The sequence below is a fragment of the Phyllostomus hastatus genome, unplaced genomic scaffold (genome assembly GCF_019186645.2).
Source record: "Phyllostomus hastatus isolate PE091 unplaced genomic scaffold, TTU_PhHast_1.1 phas_contig_62, whole genome shotgun sequence".
Classification (NCBI taxonomy): domain Eukaryota; kingdom Metazoa; phylum Chordata; class Mammalia; order Chiroptera; family Phyllostomidae; genus Phyllostomus; species Phyllostomus hastatus.
This window is the reverse complement of record NW_025333921.1, coordinates 18534227-18549896: the sequence shown is the minus strand read 5'-3', so window position 1 is coordinate 18549896 and position 15670 is coordinate 18534227. Positions and strand designations below refer to the sequence as shown.

The window sequence follows — 15670 nt, the reverse complement described above, 5'->3', positions numbered from 1 at the left end:
GCTACCTGGGGAGCTGTGGCAGAGTCAGCACCTCTCTGCTCACCTGGGAAGGAAGTGGTCCCTGGGCTAGAGGGCCTGCCCTCCTGTGGCCCCAGCTCCTGTCTCCTCTGCTGTGTGACCTGGGAGGAGCATAGCTTCTGTGGCCTGCCTTCCTCTCTTCACCTGGAATGAGGTGCCCTCATTTTCTCTCTCCCTTCTCTTCTCCTTTCCCTTCCTTTTTCTCCCTCCCCCTCTCCTCCTTCTCCCTCTTCTTCTCTCTCTTTCCCCTTCTCTCAGAAATGGTGTCCAAAGGACCCAAAGTCAATTTACGTAAGAGTAGGTTAAATGGAATGGGGCAGTTGGGGAAGTGGACACAAAGAAACTGAGGGATCAGCACTGGTTAGTGTGGCTGAGTGGATTGAGTGCTGGCCTGGGAACCAAAGGGTCACCAGTTCAATTCCCAGTCAGGGCACGTGCCTAAGTTGCAGGCCAGGTCCCCAGCAGGAGGTGAGTGAGAGGCAACCACACATTGATGTTTCTCTCCCTCTCTTTCTCTCTCCCTTCCCCTCTGTCTAAAAATAAATAAATCTTAAAAACAGAGAAACTGAGGGATTGAGATATCATTCTGAAGGAAGGGAAACAAAAGCCTTATGCTCAGAGGGGGGTAGATGTGGGACTAGAGGGGGAGAGATAGAGGGAGGAGGGGGAGAGATTGAGGGAGGAGGGAGAGGCTTTCAAAGAAAGAAATGAGTTATTCCAGTGTGGGGAGGTTGGAGAAACTCCACTGAATCTTTAAACAACCCTTGTCAATTATTCATCTCTGGTATGAGGGCCTCTGGCCTGCCACAAATCTCTGAGCAGCAGAGGAAAGGAGGGAGGAAAACAGAGGGAGTCAAGAGAGAAAACCAGAAAATCAGGAAGAAACGGAGATAACTAGAGAAAGACAGAAGCAGGGAGAGACAGAAATAGAAAGGGGGTGGGGGAGAGACGAGGGGAGGACCAGAGAGAGGAGGGGAGATCGTCTGCTGGAATTTCTGCATTCAGAGCAACACTGAGCACAGACTTTTTGAATAGCAACTGAGTACTTCTGTCTGTTTATCCAAAGCATAGCCTTCCTCCTCCATGAAGACTTCCTTGCTCTTCGCTCTCTTCACTGAGGTCTCACCAGGTGTGCCCAACAATGCTGGGTGGGTGTGACACGTAAGAAGATACCCTGTTTTGGCCATGCCCCTTTGCCATCCATCCCTCACCAATGTTTGTATGTGCCTGCTCTGCGTCACTTCGTTCCTCTCCCCGACCCACCCCGTCTCCCTGGGTGTGGCTCACTCCTGCTGGCTGGAGAACTCCCAGAGCTCAGGGCCTTGGCTTCTTCTCGCCTCAGCATTCCCCTTCCTCACTCCCTGCACAGCTGGACAGAGGTGGGCACCTGGCAGGGGTGGGGGTTCTGGTTTTCTGGCTGGTTAGAGGATTGCTGATACAGCTGCCGAGGACTGGGGAACCAGGAAAATGGCGGGGGTTGTATAAGCTCTGTGTGAATAGAACCAGGCTGTCTGCACACAGCATGGAGCCCCTCACTCACCTGCTCTTCCCTGCTGTGTGTGTGCGGATATTGCGTGGCCCAGCCTCAGGTGGGCTGGGGTGGGGTGTCTGGGGCTGAAGGAGGATGCCTTTAAGTTGTTAATGTTTGGAGAGCTGTCATGTTCAGAATGACTTTCATTCTTTAACCCACTTAAAGCCCACTTATTTCAAAAGACTTCCTGAGCTGTTCAGAGGGAAACTGAAGCCTTCTTGTAGCTCTGCCCAGGCCCTACACTTCGCTTCAGATCACACCCGTGGGACCCTGACCCCAGTGGGACATTCAGGATGGGAGACTTGCACCATATTGACGAAATAATGCTGAATGGTGGTGTCTGAGTGCACCTAACCCAACAGCAAACCAGGGGGAGCAGGCAGAGCTTGCGGCCTCGCCAGGTGCCCAGCAAGAGGAGCTTAGAGGGACCAGCCCATTGACAGTTGTGTTAGGGTGGTGTTTAGCGAGGGCATGCTTGAGTAAGCGCTCCATCTAGACCCACTCACACCTCTGACAGTCTGTGGGTGTGGGGCAGCCCTGAGCCCCTTGTTTGCACTCAGAGACTCACAGAATCCTGTTGTAGTGCTCTTGGGCCACTTATTTCGCCTCCTCCCCTCTGTCACTCACGATGGTTATTCAACCTCTTGCTTAAAAACAATTGCTTCTCATGGCTAACCTTGACTTTTAAAGGTGCAGTCTCATCCCATCTCTTATGGTTTTGTGATAGGCAATTAGACAGACATGAGCAGAATAAGGACAATGGCCAGGTACAGAAGATGAGCAGGGTGAAAACTCCCAGGTGCCTGGTAAGAGGCAAAACTGGGGAAACATGGACCTTGCCCCCAGGGTAACCTGTCCTCCCCAGCATATCACTGGTCATGTGGTTTAGAACCCCTGACCTTTCATATCACTGGTCATGCCGTTTGGACCCCCTGACCTTTCCTCCCTAGGGATAACATGTAGGCCTTAGTTGTATTTCAGCCCCAGAGGCCCAGAAAAGCAGTGAAACAAGACAGGTGATGCCATGGCTGCCTTAGGACCAGCTGTGATGACTAATGCCCCCCTCTGCCTTGGTGCCAACCAATCAGTGGAGAACAAGACCCTGAAAGGACATGCCTGGAAAGCTGGTGAATATTCTGATAAAATCCTCCCCCAAATTTCCCACCTGCAAGAGGAAAATAAAAACCCTCTGGACAAAGGACCCAGCATTCACTCTCCCTCCTGGAAGCATGCCCATGCCTTTCCTTTCCCCATCTCCTCCTGCCACAGGAGTGCATCTTTTAAACTATGAGGGACCCCATGAGACTTGCAACCAGGGGAGCAATGGGCAGTGGTAGCTTGTCTTGGGCTAACCTCCTGAACCTGTCTACAAAGCCCCCTTTTCTCTAACTTCTCTGTGAGCTAAGCAGCTGAGCCTGGGCTCTCCTGTCATTTCTTCTATGCTAAGCCCTTCCTTGTTTCACTGTCCCAAGTTGTAATAATCATCCCATCTGAGTGCACTTTTGCTGTAGCCAATAAATGCTTGCTTGCTTTAGTGCACTTTGTCTCTTGACTAAAATCTTTCCTTCAAGAAGGCAGGAACCAAGTTCTCACTGTCTCGCTGATAACAGTTGAACACTTTAGAAAAGATCAGGACTAACTGTAGGTTTATTCATACCACCCCAAATCTCCAAAGACAAAGTCTGAATCTTTATTTCCAAGCTGTCTAAGCTGGAAGCTCAGGACAGACAGCGGCTTTCCTGAGGAGCAGAGGTGAGAGGAAGGAGTGTAGGAGGTGGTGGGGGACTGCTCTGGCACCTGCCAGGGAGAATCCTGCATTGGGGTGGGCAGGGGCACTTCCTGTGGGAACACTCTGGGTACACCCAGTAAATAGCAACCCTTCCTATTCATCCAATGGGACATGTTCCAGAAAGGTACAGAAGTGATAGGGGAAGAGAAGAGGCTGCTAGTGGACAGGGACAGATCTTGAAAGAAGAAAGCCTGGGGCTTCCGTATTGGCCAGAGGCCTTGGCTCAGGCCTTTTCTCAGGATCTTCTGAACAGGGATCCCCATGAGAGCCACTGTGGAAGATGGAAGGATGCCACACTTGAATTCACCCCTGGTCATCGGGGTGGTGCTAGGGACTTTGACTGGACCATCTTTTTGGTGGCCTGCACTCTAGCTCTCTGCAGCAAGGGGCCAGGACCCAGGACTGACCCCTCCCCAGGTTAAGACACAATTTCAGCCACCTTCACCGGTCCTTTCCCAGGATTTGGTCAACTGGCAACAGAAAGCCATGCCAGCCCTCACAGCCAAGGTCACAGACTCTGTGCACAAAGACAGTGTCCTCTTTTCTTCAAGACTCAATTTCCTCTTTTAGAAGCCAAAACTAATCTCTTGGGGGGCTTCCCATTATCTAGTGGATGTGCTCCTGAGGAAGTTCTGAGTTGAGATTACTTGAGTAAATGGAACCAGCTCATATAAGTGTTGCAAGGTTTGTTTTGAAAAAAATCATATGGGCATTCAATTCAAAAGATAAAGAAACTCTGTAAGATAAAGAATCCACAGCTTCCACAAGTTTACATTTGCAGTAACTCATAAAATGAGGCCGAGGGGAGGTCTACTTGCCACCTGAGGAGTGAACCAGGCCCACAGGGGCAGTGAAGCCTCTTTCAGATCACCCCTTGCTGCTTTACCCCCCTTGCCCAGAGCGGAAGACACTCACCGTTTCATGGGACATCAGAGGCCTCCGAGGCTCTTCCTCTTCTTCCTGACAGGTGGATGTGCTGGAGTTCATCCTGGGGCTCACTGTGGCCTTGGACCTGGACTCACGGTTAGAACTCAGCTTCTCATCTAAGATCTGAGGGTGCAGGATGGGCAGAACCTTGCTGTTGTTTGGTGTTAAGAAGTTTTCTGGCCTCTGGGAAGAGAAGGTGCAGAGAAATTTCTCTGTGCTCCTTACCATAACTGCACCTTCCACACCCCAGGCCTCTCCTGCTCATGGTTCAGGAGGCCCTGCATGCCTGGCTCCTGTCTACCTCCTGCCCTCTTGCATACTCGGCCCTAACCACCCTGTCCTTGACATTTCTCTAACAAGTAAAGCTCTTTCCCACCTCACGGCCTATGCATCTGCTGTTCCCTCTACATGGAGTGCCTCGTGGGTTTTTACATAGCTGTTCCCTTCTCTTCACTCAGGTCTCAGCGAAAACGTGATTTTCTCAGAGAGGCTCTGCTCTTTGAGATAGAGGACCATCCCAACTAAAGTAACCCCTCCTCCAATATACTCTCTCTTCACATTATACCATTTTACTGGATTTGTAGTACTTACTCTACCAGAAAATTAACTTTCAAAAAATATGTTTAGTTGTTTACTGTCTGCCTCCTCCCTCTGTTTCCAACATTAGAATATAAGTTACATGCAAGCAAGGACCTTGTATATCTGCTATGTCTGCCTCATTGTAGGGGCTCAATAAACATTTTTAAAAATATTTTATTTATTTATTTTTAGAGAGGAGAAGGAGAGGGAGAGAAACATCAATGTGTGGTTGCCTCTCACATGCCCCCTACTGGGGACCTGGCCTGCACCCCAGGCATGTGCTCTAGACTGGAAATTGAACTGGTGACCCTTTGGTTCCCAGGCCAGGGCTCAATCCACTGTCACAGCAGCCAGGGTGGTATGTGTGTGTGTGTTTCTGAAACAATAAACTATGCCACTTATGACTTTCATACTCAATGCAGTAACTACAGCTTCTAAAACCTCTACACTCTTGTGATGCTCTTTGCTGTGTGGACTTATTCTCCATTTTATCTCCTCTGTCATTCTTTCCTCTTATCACCCCTTCTCTCCCCTTTCTTTGAAGGTCCTCTTTCTCCTATTCTCCTTCCTGGACATGACTTGTAACTCTCATCTCTGCTTGTCTAGAATTTGAACCCATTCAAATACTAGCCCTGGAAGCCCAGCGGCCTCTACTCACACTTGTGCAAAGCTTTTCTGGATTCTTCCAGCCTGGCCACTGGCTCCCTCTGCTTACATTGGTCTATAACACCAGGTTTATTTGCTATTTTTCTCTTTTTTAAAAATATATTTTATTGATTATGCTATTACAGTTGTCCCATTTTCCCCCATTCACTTCCGTCCACCCTGTACACCCTCTCCCACCCACATTCCCCTCCTTAGTTCATGTCCATGGGTCATACTTGTAAGTTCTTTGGCTTCTAAATTTACCATACTATTCTTACTTTCCCCCTGTCTATTTTCTACCTACAATCTATGCTACTTATTCTCTGTACCTTTTCCCCTCTCTCCTCCTCCCACTCCCCTGTTGATAACCCTCCATGTGATCTTCATTTCTGTGGTTCTGTTCCTGTTCTAGTTGTTTGCTTAGTTTCTTTTTGTTTTTGGTGTGGTTGTTAATAATTGTGAGTTTGCTGTCATTTTACTATACATGTTTTTTATCTTCTTTTTCTTAGCTAAGTCCCTTTAACATTTCGTATAATAACGGCTTGGTGAGGATGGACTCCTTTAACTTGACCTTATCTGAGAAGCACTTTATCTGCCTTTCCATTCTAAATGAAAGCTTTGCTGGATACAGCAATCTTGGAGGTAGGTCCTTGCCTTTCATGACTTGGAATACTTTTTCCAGCCCCTTCTTGTCTGCAAGGTCTCTTTTGAGAAATCAGCTGACAGTCTGATGGGAACTCCTTTGTAGGTGACTGTCTCCTTATCTCTTGCTGCTTCTAGGATTCTCACCTTCATTTTAATCTTGGCTAATGTAATGATGATGTGCCTTGGTGTGTTTCTTCTTGGGTCCAACTTCTTTGGGACTTTCTGAGCTTCTTGGACTTCCTGGAAGTCTATTTCCTTTGCCAGATTGGGGGAGTTCTCCTTTATTATTTGTTCAAATAAGTTTTCCACTTGTTGCTCTTTCTCTTCTCCTTCTGGTACCCCTATAATTTGGACGTTGGAACGTTTAAAGATGTCCTGGAGATTCCTAAGCCTCTCCTCATTTTTTTGAATTCCTGTTTCTTCATTCTTTTCTGGTTGGATGTTTCTTTCTTCCTTCTGGTCCACTCCATTGATTTGAGTCCCAGTTTCCTTCCCATCACTTTTGGTTCCATGTGCATTTTTCTTTATTTCACTTAGCATAGCCTTCATTTTTTTCATCTAATTTGCGATCAAGTTCAACCAATTCTGTGAGCATCCTGATAACCAGTGTTTTGAACTGTGCATCTGATAGGTTGGCTATCTCTTTGTTGCTTAGTTGTATTTTTTTCTGGAGCTTTGATCTGCTCTTTCACTTGGGCCACTTTTTTTTTTGTCTTGACACGCTTGTTACATAGTGAGGGGCGGAGCCTTAGGTGTTCACCAGGGCAGGGCAACCATGTCACTGTGTTGTGATGCTGTATGTGGGGCAGGGGTCTGAGAGGGAACACTGGCGCTTGCTCCACTTTCTGCTGTATTTCAGTCACTTCCCCCACTTCCCACAAGCAAATAGGGCCCTTCTGGTGCTGATTCCTAGGTGAGTGTGTTTGTACATATTCTAGGACCCTGTTGGTCTCTCCAACAAAAACTCTCCTGTGAGGCTGGGAGTTTCTCCTGCTGCCACCTCAACCCCCTCAGGTGTTTTCAATCAGTGGTTTGAGGCATTATTTCCCTTTGCTGGAGCCCTGGATTGTGTGGTCCATCCTGCTCCCTGGTTTCACCTGGTTTATCTGTGTGCAAATGTGGGAACCACCAGCTGCCGCCTTGCACGATGCACTCCACTCCACAGTCCACTGCCTTGCTGTGAGTCCTCTCTACCCAGGCTGCCCAACCCTGCCCCTCCTACCGGTCTGGATGAATGTGTCTTTTTTAACTCTTTGGTTGTCAGACTTCCATACAGTTTGATTTTCTGCCAGTTCTGATTGTTTTTTTTGTTTGTTTGTTTTTAAATTGTTGTACTTCTCTTGATTGTGCGAGGAGGCACAGTGTGTCTACCTATGCCTCCATCTTGGCCAGAGTCTCAATTTTTGTTTTTCTAACAGAACTTTAAGTTCTTGGACTCAGGGACATGTCTTATGTTCTCTCTGGGGAGAGGTTGCTTTAAAACTCTGTTGTAAATCCATAGTTAGCCCTAAAAAGTGCCCGTTGTTCAAAGAATTATGCAATATCAAGTTTGTAGGGACCTCAAAAGTGACTTACTTCCACCCTCTATCAGCTGATGGAGTTCTGTCTAAGCCACACAGCAGATGAAATGCCACTGTCTAGAGTGTTTTTCTAGAGGTAAATAGAAGAATGGGCACAGTGCCAACCAGGACAGATGTGTTCAGGGTTCGAAGTGTGTAGACGTCTGACCTTGAACTAACAGAGTGAAAAGTGGATATTTTATATGAAAATCCACCATATGAATTTGGTGGAGAACAATGAATTGATGAATTTGGACAAGAGCCCTTCGCTTTACCACTGGGAGCCTTTAAATAATTATTCCTTTCTGCCATTTAAAAATAAAATTTTGTGTGCAGAAACTCATTAACACATGCTGGTAGAGTAAGGGATTATCACAGAGGTAGACAGGTATCCAGTCCAGCCTGTCTTCATTTTCCCCTTGTCAAATGGGTACAAGGATAAATAATTCCAAAGAGAAAGTAGCTCTATACAGACTCTTGGAATGGGAAGAATGAAGCTCAAGTGACCCTGGGGCTGACTATGGCGCCTACTGCACAGTAAAACCAAGACTTCTGGGCCTGCTCTGTCCCTGGGCACTAGGCCTGGGTGTCTTCCTCACCTGCTTTCTCAGTAGCTGTGGTTCAGAGAGGGCAAGATTCACTCAAAGTCTCCTCACTGAACACATCCATTGTCTCTGTGTAGCATCTGAGTCAGATGGCTTGGGGATTTTGGACTGCCTATTTTAGACAAGAAGAAGTACCATATCTCTGTCCTGTTCAGAACAGCTGAACACCAGATTGGCTGCAGAGGACAACAGAATGTGTATTGGATGGATGGATGGATGCAAGAGAGAATGAAGGAAAGAGGAACCACCCAGGGCAAAGATTAACTCCTCATTGACAAGGTGGCCTCTGGGGCTGGGGTGAGATGCTGATTCAGGACCCATAATGACATTTCTTCTCATTTCCAGGCAGCAAGCCAATTTTGATGCCCTGGATTTCATAGACTGCCATCTAATCCTGTTAGAGAAGGAAGTAGAAGTAATGAAATAAAGGGAGAGGTCTCCGGAGGTGCCCCATCCATTCTGAAGGCAGAGACACAATGCTGAGGAAGTCCCCTCCCCCACAGCCCGTCTCCTTGACATAGACCCTGTGTGGTAGCCTTGGCACCAGCTGGGTCAGTGATTCAGAGCTGACATTTACTGGGCTCCTGACTAGAGCTGGACATTTACCAGGTTCTTTTATGTTGATCTTGAAATTCATTGTGTATAATTCATTTAATTCCATCACAAAGATAACATAAAAATGAGACTGACCCCAGTCCAGTCCAGTGCCTTCACCCATCAGCCTCAGGTGAGCAGGGGTATTTGGAGAAGGAGGGAAGGACAAGCAGAGTATCTATGGACTCCAGTCTATTCTGCCCATTCCATGCCCTCTGACCCCTACACGCTTTTCCTGTACCTCTGCCAACTCTGGCTCTGTACTGTGCTGAAGGCTCCATGGCTGGCCCTGTATCTGCTCTCATATCTGCTTATGCCAGCACCTCCCCACCCCACCCCACCACACCACTGCAGGTCTCCTGCCTACATTTCCAATCAACTTTTCTGGGACCCATTGTGGCCTGGGGGTTGAGGCAAGATGGGTGGGTAACTTTTGTAGAAAAGTATTTAGGCCTCTACATAGTATACATACACCCGACAGGGAAGATCAGAGGCAGTTGATCTTGTCATGTGAGGCAAGGGGCACCAGGAAAAAAAGCCCACAGTGACTCATAAAGTGCCTAAATTCTCCCTAACAGTCCCATTTCTTAACTCTCCAGACTTCAACCTGCCCTGTTTTGGGAAGGGGATTGTACCCTCCCCTCCTTGCTCCTTATGGGAAAAAAGCTTTTTTAGGGCTAAAGGGAGGGGCCAGCCTGCTGGCACTGGTGAGTCAAGGTGGAAGATGGGGGATAACTACTGAGGCCCAGCCTTGCCTGGCTCTCCCTCTTCCTCCAGGTAGGGATGGGAGTGGGGGCTACTGGCCCACCCCACAAGCCTGCTTACTTGTGTGTCTGCTTGGCAGACCCTACCCTGCCTGCCGAGGCAGCTTGGGACTGACAAGTGGCCCCTCGCTCTGTGGCTCCATGGCTGCAGCATGTCTTGCTTCATTAGGGCTGTGATTAGAGACCTACTTTGAGAGCTCAAAGTGATGCACAGCCACACACTGGTTCAGACTCGTAGCTCAGCCCGCCACTCCTCATGCTGCTGCACCAGCTGTCCCACAAAACATGAGGGCCATGGTGGGGAGGGGGCACACCCTGTCTTTATGCCTCTCAGCCCTCAGCTCACTGCTGCCTGCAGAAGGGTCTGTTGAGACGAACCAGGCCAGTAGCATCCCAAGCTCAAGGACTTTGGGGTTACCTGTCCTCCCCCCTCCGCTTATATTGTCTGCTTCTCCCCTACCCACGCCATCCCTTAGATCCCTAAGGAATCATGCAAAATGCAACAGTTCCAGCTTGCCCTGGCAATTAGACAAGCCAGGTTGCAGCTGCTGTCCTTGGTGCTGAAAGTGTCCTCCTACCCGACTGCTTGCCTCTCACCCCGCCCTGAGCCTTCCCGCTGGAGTGCACTGCTCCTAATTCAATTAGCTGGTCCTGAACCCTCCCCAGGGAGCCAGGAGCGGAAACTGACAAATTCTGTTTAACAAAGACATTTGTCCCTTGCCACACCAGCTTTGGGCTCTGCCCTCCTCTATCACCCCCTCCCCTCACCCCAGCTATTAGGTATCTAACAAAGTGCATCCTAAGGAACCTGCTTCCAAATGCTAGTAATTCAGGGGGTCTGATGCAATTTTCTCCCTGATAAGGGTGTCTCGCCCGCTGGCAAGCGCCATAATGAGTCTCCTGCAGAGGCTCCCTGATCAGTTACTGCTTTGTCATTTCCTGTGGCAGAAGTTGTAGGTTCTTATCTCTTCAGCTGAAAGCAAGGCTCAGGCAACAGGCCCCTTCAGGAGGGCTTGTTGCCTCTCCTGCACATTGCAAGCCTCATTTATAGCATCCTGCATTGTCTTGTGGCCACAATGAGGTTTGAAGCTCTGAGTCTGTCTCCCAGCCAAGAAAGACCCAAGTGTTAATCCTCACTAGGGCCATGATTCATTCTTCAGAAAATGGTGTCAGAAGGTTAATCTAGAAGCAAGTTGTAAAGTCAGGGGTGGGGAGCCAGTGATAAGAACTTAAAAATCTCTGGCAGGGATTTTAATATTAAAGCCTTGCCTATGGCTCAGTGGATAGGCTGTGGGCTCACTCTTGTGACCCTGAAACATGATCTTTCTGCATTTAATCTTTACCCTTGTGTTCTCATATTTACATCCAGAGAGATTCTTCCAACATATAGGTCAGATCATAGCCTACTACTGCTCAAAGACTTTCCTTAGCTTCCTATCACTTTATGAGAAAGTCTAAAACCTGTACCCTGACATGCAGGCCCTCCAAAATCCTGGCCCCACCTAACTCTCCAGTATCACTGCCCACAACAGCTTCCCTATGTCACATGCACTCCAGACACTGTCATGCCTCCATGGCTTTGTACTTGTGGTTTCCTCCACCTGAAGCACCTTCCCTTGTCAATTTCCAAGCCACTCTTTGAGGCAGAGCTCACCATGCTTGTCTATGACTTTTCCCTGACTTTTGGATGCTCAATGCACCTGCCTCAACTAGAACCCTTAGCAAGATAGGTGGTGATGATCTATGGGGTTGCTTTACTGCTTAGCACAGGTTAGGAATATAATAAATGATCAAGGAATTTATGCCTTAATGACCTTGGCTGAAGCAGGTGTTCATCTGGTTTGGCTGAAGGGAGGTCTAGGCTACAGTAGTCTGATTGTGACATGAGGAGAAACCCAGGCACATCTCCCACTTTCTGAGAAGCTTGGTCTGGAAGCTTTTGCCCACCCCACTGGCACCATCTCCCTTCCCCCCCCCCCCACCCTTCTTCAATCCACCAATTATGCATTAGGCTCATGGGCAAGCAGAGCAGGCCAGTTTCCTTAGCCATCCTTGCATCCTAACCCAACATACTGCATCTGTGGGCTGGGATTCACAGGTTCACATTCTCAAAACAACACAGGATCTTGTGGTTGGTGAAACATTTGGCATAAGCCTGCAGTATAACTTTTGCTCCAGACCTGCCAAGCATTCAGAATGCTCTCAGGCCAGAAAGCAGGCCTTTAGTTTCTGCATCTCCTCCACAGCCCCCAGCTCATGGCAGAGCACACTGCCCTTCAGCAAGTCTGTCCCTAGAGAGGTGATTGTCTCTTCCATTTCTTCATTCCCTAAAGAATTGCTGTGAGACCAATGTGGTGCTAGTGATGTTTATCTTCAGCACCTGACCAGTCCCCTGATGTCCTAATAAATGTGACTCTGGTCAAGTGGCTGTCATGAGGGGTGGGTGCCAAAGGTTAGCAGGGCTCCACTGCTACTCTCCCTCAGGATCCCTGTCCTCATCCCTGATAAGTTCAGCATGTTTGTCAGAAACTTGGGTGAACACTCGCCTCACTGAGTGCCTGTAAGACACTGTGATGAGCACTCACACGTGTTCCTTCACTCAATGTTCACTACATTCCTGGCTGGTGGGAGTCACAGTTTCCTTCTGTAGAAGAGGAAAGTAAAACTCAAGGTAGCTAAGATTGAGTGGAAGATCCAGGATTCAGACTCAGATGTAAGGGTGCACACTTTTTAGTGTACATCACAGTACTGAAAGTGTCCAGATTGCATCTACAGATGACCTGGGGTGGGGATGGAGGTGGGATTGTGAATGTTATATATAATAAAATCAGGGCCCACCCTGGCTGGTGTGGCTCAGTGGATTGAGCACTGGCCTGTGAACCAAAGGGTCACAGGTTTGATTCTCATCAGGGCACATGTCTGGATTGTGGGCCAGGACTCTAGTTGGGGGCATGTGAGAAGCAACCACACATTAATGTTTCTCTTCCTCTCTTTCTCCCCCTTCCTCTCTCTCTGAAAATAAATAAAGAAAGAAAATCTTAAAAAAAAATCAGGGTCCAGAATGATCTCAAGCCCAGACAAAGGGCTGAGATGAAGGTAGAATAGCAGTGGTTGATAGTTGTGAGTTTGTTGTCATTTTAATGTTCATAGTTTTGATTGTCTTCTTTTTCTTAGGTAAATCTCTATAACATTTCATATAATAAGGGCTTGGTGATGGTGAACTCCTTTAACTTGACCTTATCTGGGATGCACTTTATCTGCCCTTCCATTCTAAATGATAGCTTTGCTGGATAGAGGGTGCAGGGCAGAGGGGGATAAAGGGGATAAGAAAAGGGACAACTGTAATAGCATAATAAATAAAATATACTTTAAAAAAGAAGGTGGACTATATGGAAGGGTATCGTCGCCTAAGCTCAAAATAGAGCAGCAGAAGTGCAAGGTAAAGATGTGCTGCCTGACAGTGTCTCACATGCCAGACTGGACCCACAGGCTCCAAATGGACCCCACAGCCAAGGGGGTATGTATTTGGAGAAAGGGGGTGATGGTCTTATTTTATCCTCCAATGTTGATCCAGCCCCACAGTTTTAGGGGAACACCTAAGAAGAACCTTGTTAAGAGGAAACAGCCAAGAGGATGAGAAGCAGAAACCAAGCATGACAAAGATCAGTCAGAGGCAGGAGAGGCAGGCCGGAGATGACATGACAACTCTGCAGGCAACAGTAGAGTTGATGTGGGCATGGGAGCTGACTTCTCTAGAGCTGGCCTCAGGAAGGGAAAGGTAGGGTCACAGGGAGGAAGCTGGAGAGATACAGAAGAAAGAGGTTTGCAAGGTTGCTGACAGAGGCTGGAGAGGGCATTCTGGAAGGTAATGAGCTCCCTGTCACAATAAGTAAGCAAGTAGAGTCTTTAGAACTATGTTTTTAGGGGCGTGTCAAACTCCCTCCTTGAGGTAGGGAACATGGGGTGGGGAGTTGTGTGATAACCAAGAGACTGATTATCGTACTGAACAATATTTGTCCCCAAGGTATGGAGCACTACTGGGAGGGGTTCAGGCACTGTGAAAAACAGGCAGGAGCCTCTTATGGTGTGATGGTGAGCCCTGCTCGAACATCTGTGAGCCAAGGGCCAGGCTGGCCCTGGAAAAGTGTGGCCTTTTGCCAGCTTCCTTTGGGTTAACTTGGACCTGGAATCTGAGAGGGCTGAAGGAAGGGTATCTGTGAGCTGGGGGAGGGATAGACTGTTCCTGTTTTCTGCCATCTGGCCTGGGAGAGTGGGAGGACAGGGACAGTAGGGGCTCGGGGTGGAAGGAAGATAGGCAGGGATGGTGTGAGGTTGTGAGAAGGGAAATGGTCTCTTTCTCTGGACCCATCATTGTTTTTATGGTAGTGTTTTCAGAGCTGGAGTCTCGGGATGGGAGCAGGACCTTGCATGGAACAGGGCCAGCGAGGAGGGTGCTGTGCTGCCCTGGACACGGGGCCTCCCTGGCAGCTGTGTGTGTGAGGAAGTAGAGGCAGGCTTGTGTTGGGGCTTCTCGGAGAACCAGCCTGTGGTTGTCATGTGTGCCTTTCGAAGAAACTCATAAAAATTCATCAAAGCTAGCACAAAAATTAATCAAAACCAGCATCCTATGTCCTGCTCTTCCCTCCACATTTGCTAAATAGCCACTTGTCCCCACTCTGGGCAGGTCACCTGAGAGAGTTTTGGTGGTTTGAATTAAAACACCAGAGCAGCATGGTATCAAAGACCCACCTGCTTCTTTCTGTGAGAGGTACGGGGAGGGCGGTCCAGATAGACTGTGGGAGTCACCTCTTCTCCTAGGGGTGGCAGCAGATTCCACCTCCCCCTTCCTCAAATGTGCCCTCCCTGTACCAAATCCAAGGAAGCCAGTGAGTTTTAAATCCTGCCCGCATCTCAGGGCTACGGGTTAAGGAAGGTGTGGCCACCCATCCAAGAGGCCCTACCTCTGCCTGGTGCCCTGGCACCCTGCCTAGACAAGACTCTGGACCCCAAGCCCCAGCCCTAAGAGGGGATGCGCTGCAGAATACCTAGAGGACTACATGGATTAGTCCCACCTCACAGGAGGCTGGGGCAAAACAATGAGCACCTACTGTGTGCATGTGAGGCTCCAGTCCACATGGCTAGGCCTAGGAAACCTGGTCAGTATGGGCCTCACTTCAAAGAGGACATCTGCAAGCTGGAAGGCACCCAGGATGCTGTGGGATTTTGAAGCCAGTTCATTAAAAGAGGAGGCTGCTTAGCCTGGAGAAGAGTAGACTCTCAGGGGACCAGATCACACTCTTCAAAGAGAAGAGGCTAACATCAGAGAGGGAGTGGAGGAGACCAAAGGTTTATTTGTGTATGTGTGCATGGAGTAGCCATAGGCTCAGGGATTCTTAGAGCCCAAAGGACCTCCAAAACCAACCTCCACAGAATGTGCAATAAGGAGAAGTTTTCTGTGTATCTATTTTTAGTTATACACACACTCATCTGTATACACAGCTCCAGCTTAAAGTAGATCACTTGAAGCAGCAGGTCCCATACAGAAGGAGGGAAAAAGCACTGGCCTATCACCAACAGAACCAGCTTCAAGCACAACATCCCAAACCAGGAGACTACCCATTTTTGCCATTCTTGAAACCGCTGGCTTTGCTGCCTAGTCTGCCCACCAGCATGCTGGATGGTGGACTGTGTGCCAGTGTCCCTAATAATGTTACGTGAGGCTTGCTGGGGTTGCACCGTAGCCCCAGAGGGCAGAGCCAGGAACCTGGAGTAGAAGAAGGGCCCTGGGAGGCAGGGTGAGCTCAATGTGGGGGTGAGTGTTTCTATCAGTCGTAGCCACTGAGGCAAGGGATGAGCTGCTTCTGGAGGCAGGGAGCTCCTGGTCACAGTAGAGCAAGAGGAGAGGCTGGGCTGACCACTCATAGTAGATATCATCAAGGAAATTCCTGTCCAGGGTGGGCTGTTGAGATACCTCTGTGTTCTCTGTCTATTTGGGAGTTCCACAGTGTTCTTGT

General features: G+C 48.7%; 1 protein-coding gene across 1 annotated transcript in view; it reads right to left on the bottom strand.

Annotated features, from left to right (window-relative positions):
* CCDC33 (coiled-coil domain containing 33) overlaps positions 1-15670 on the bottom strand; it is a 90005-nt gene that overhangs the window by 36676 nt on the left and 37659 nt on the right. Inside the window, exon 11 of the mRNA XM_045848472.1 lies at positions 4254-4448. Coding sequence (XP_045704428.1) covers positions 4254-4448 — 195 coding nt within the window. The remainder of the gene's footprint in view (positions 1-4253; positions 4449-15670) is intronic.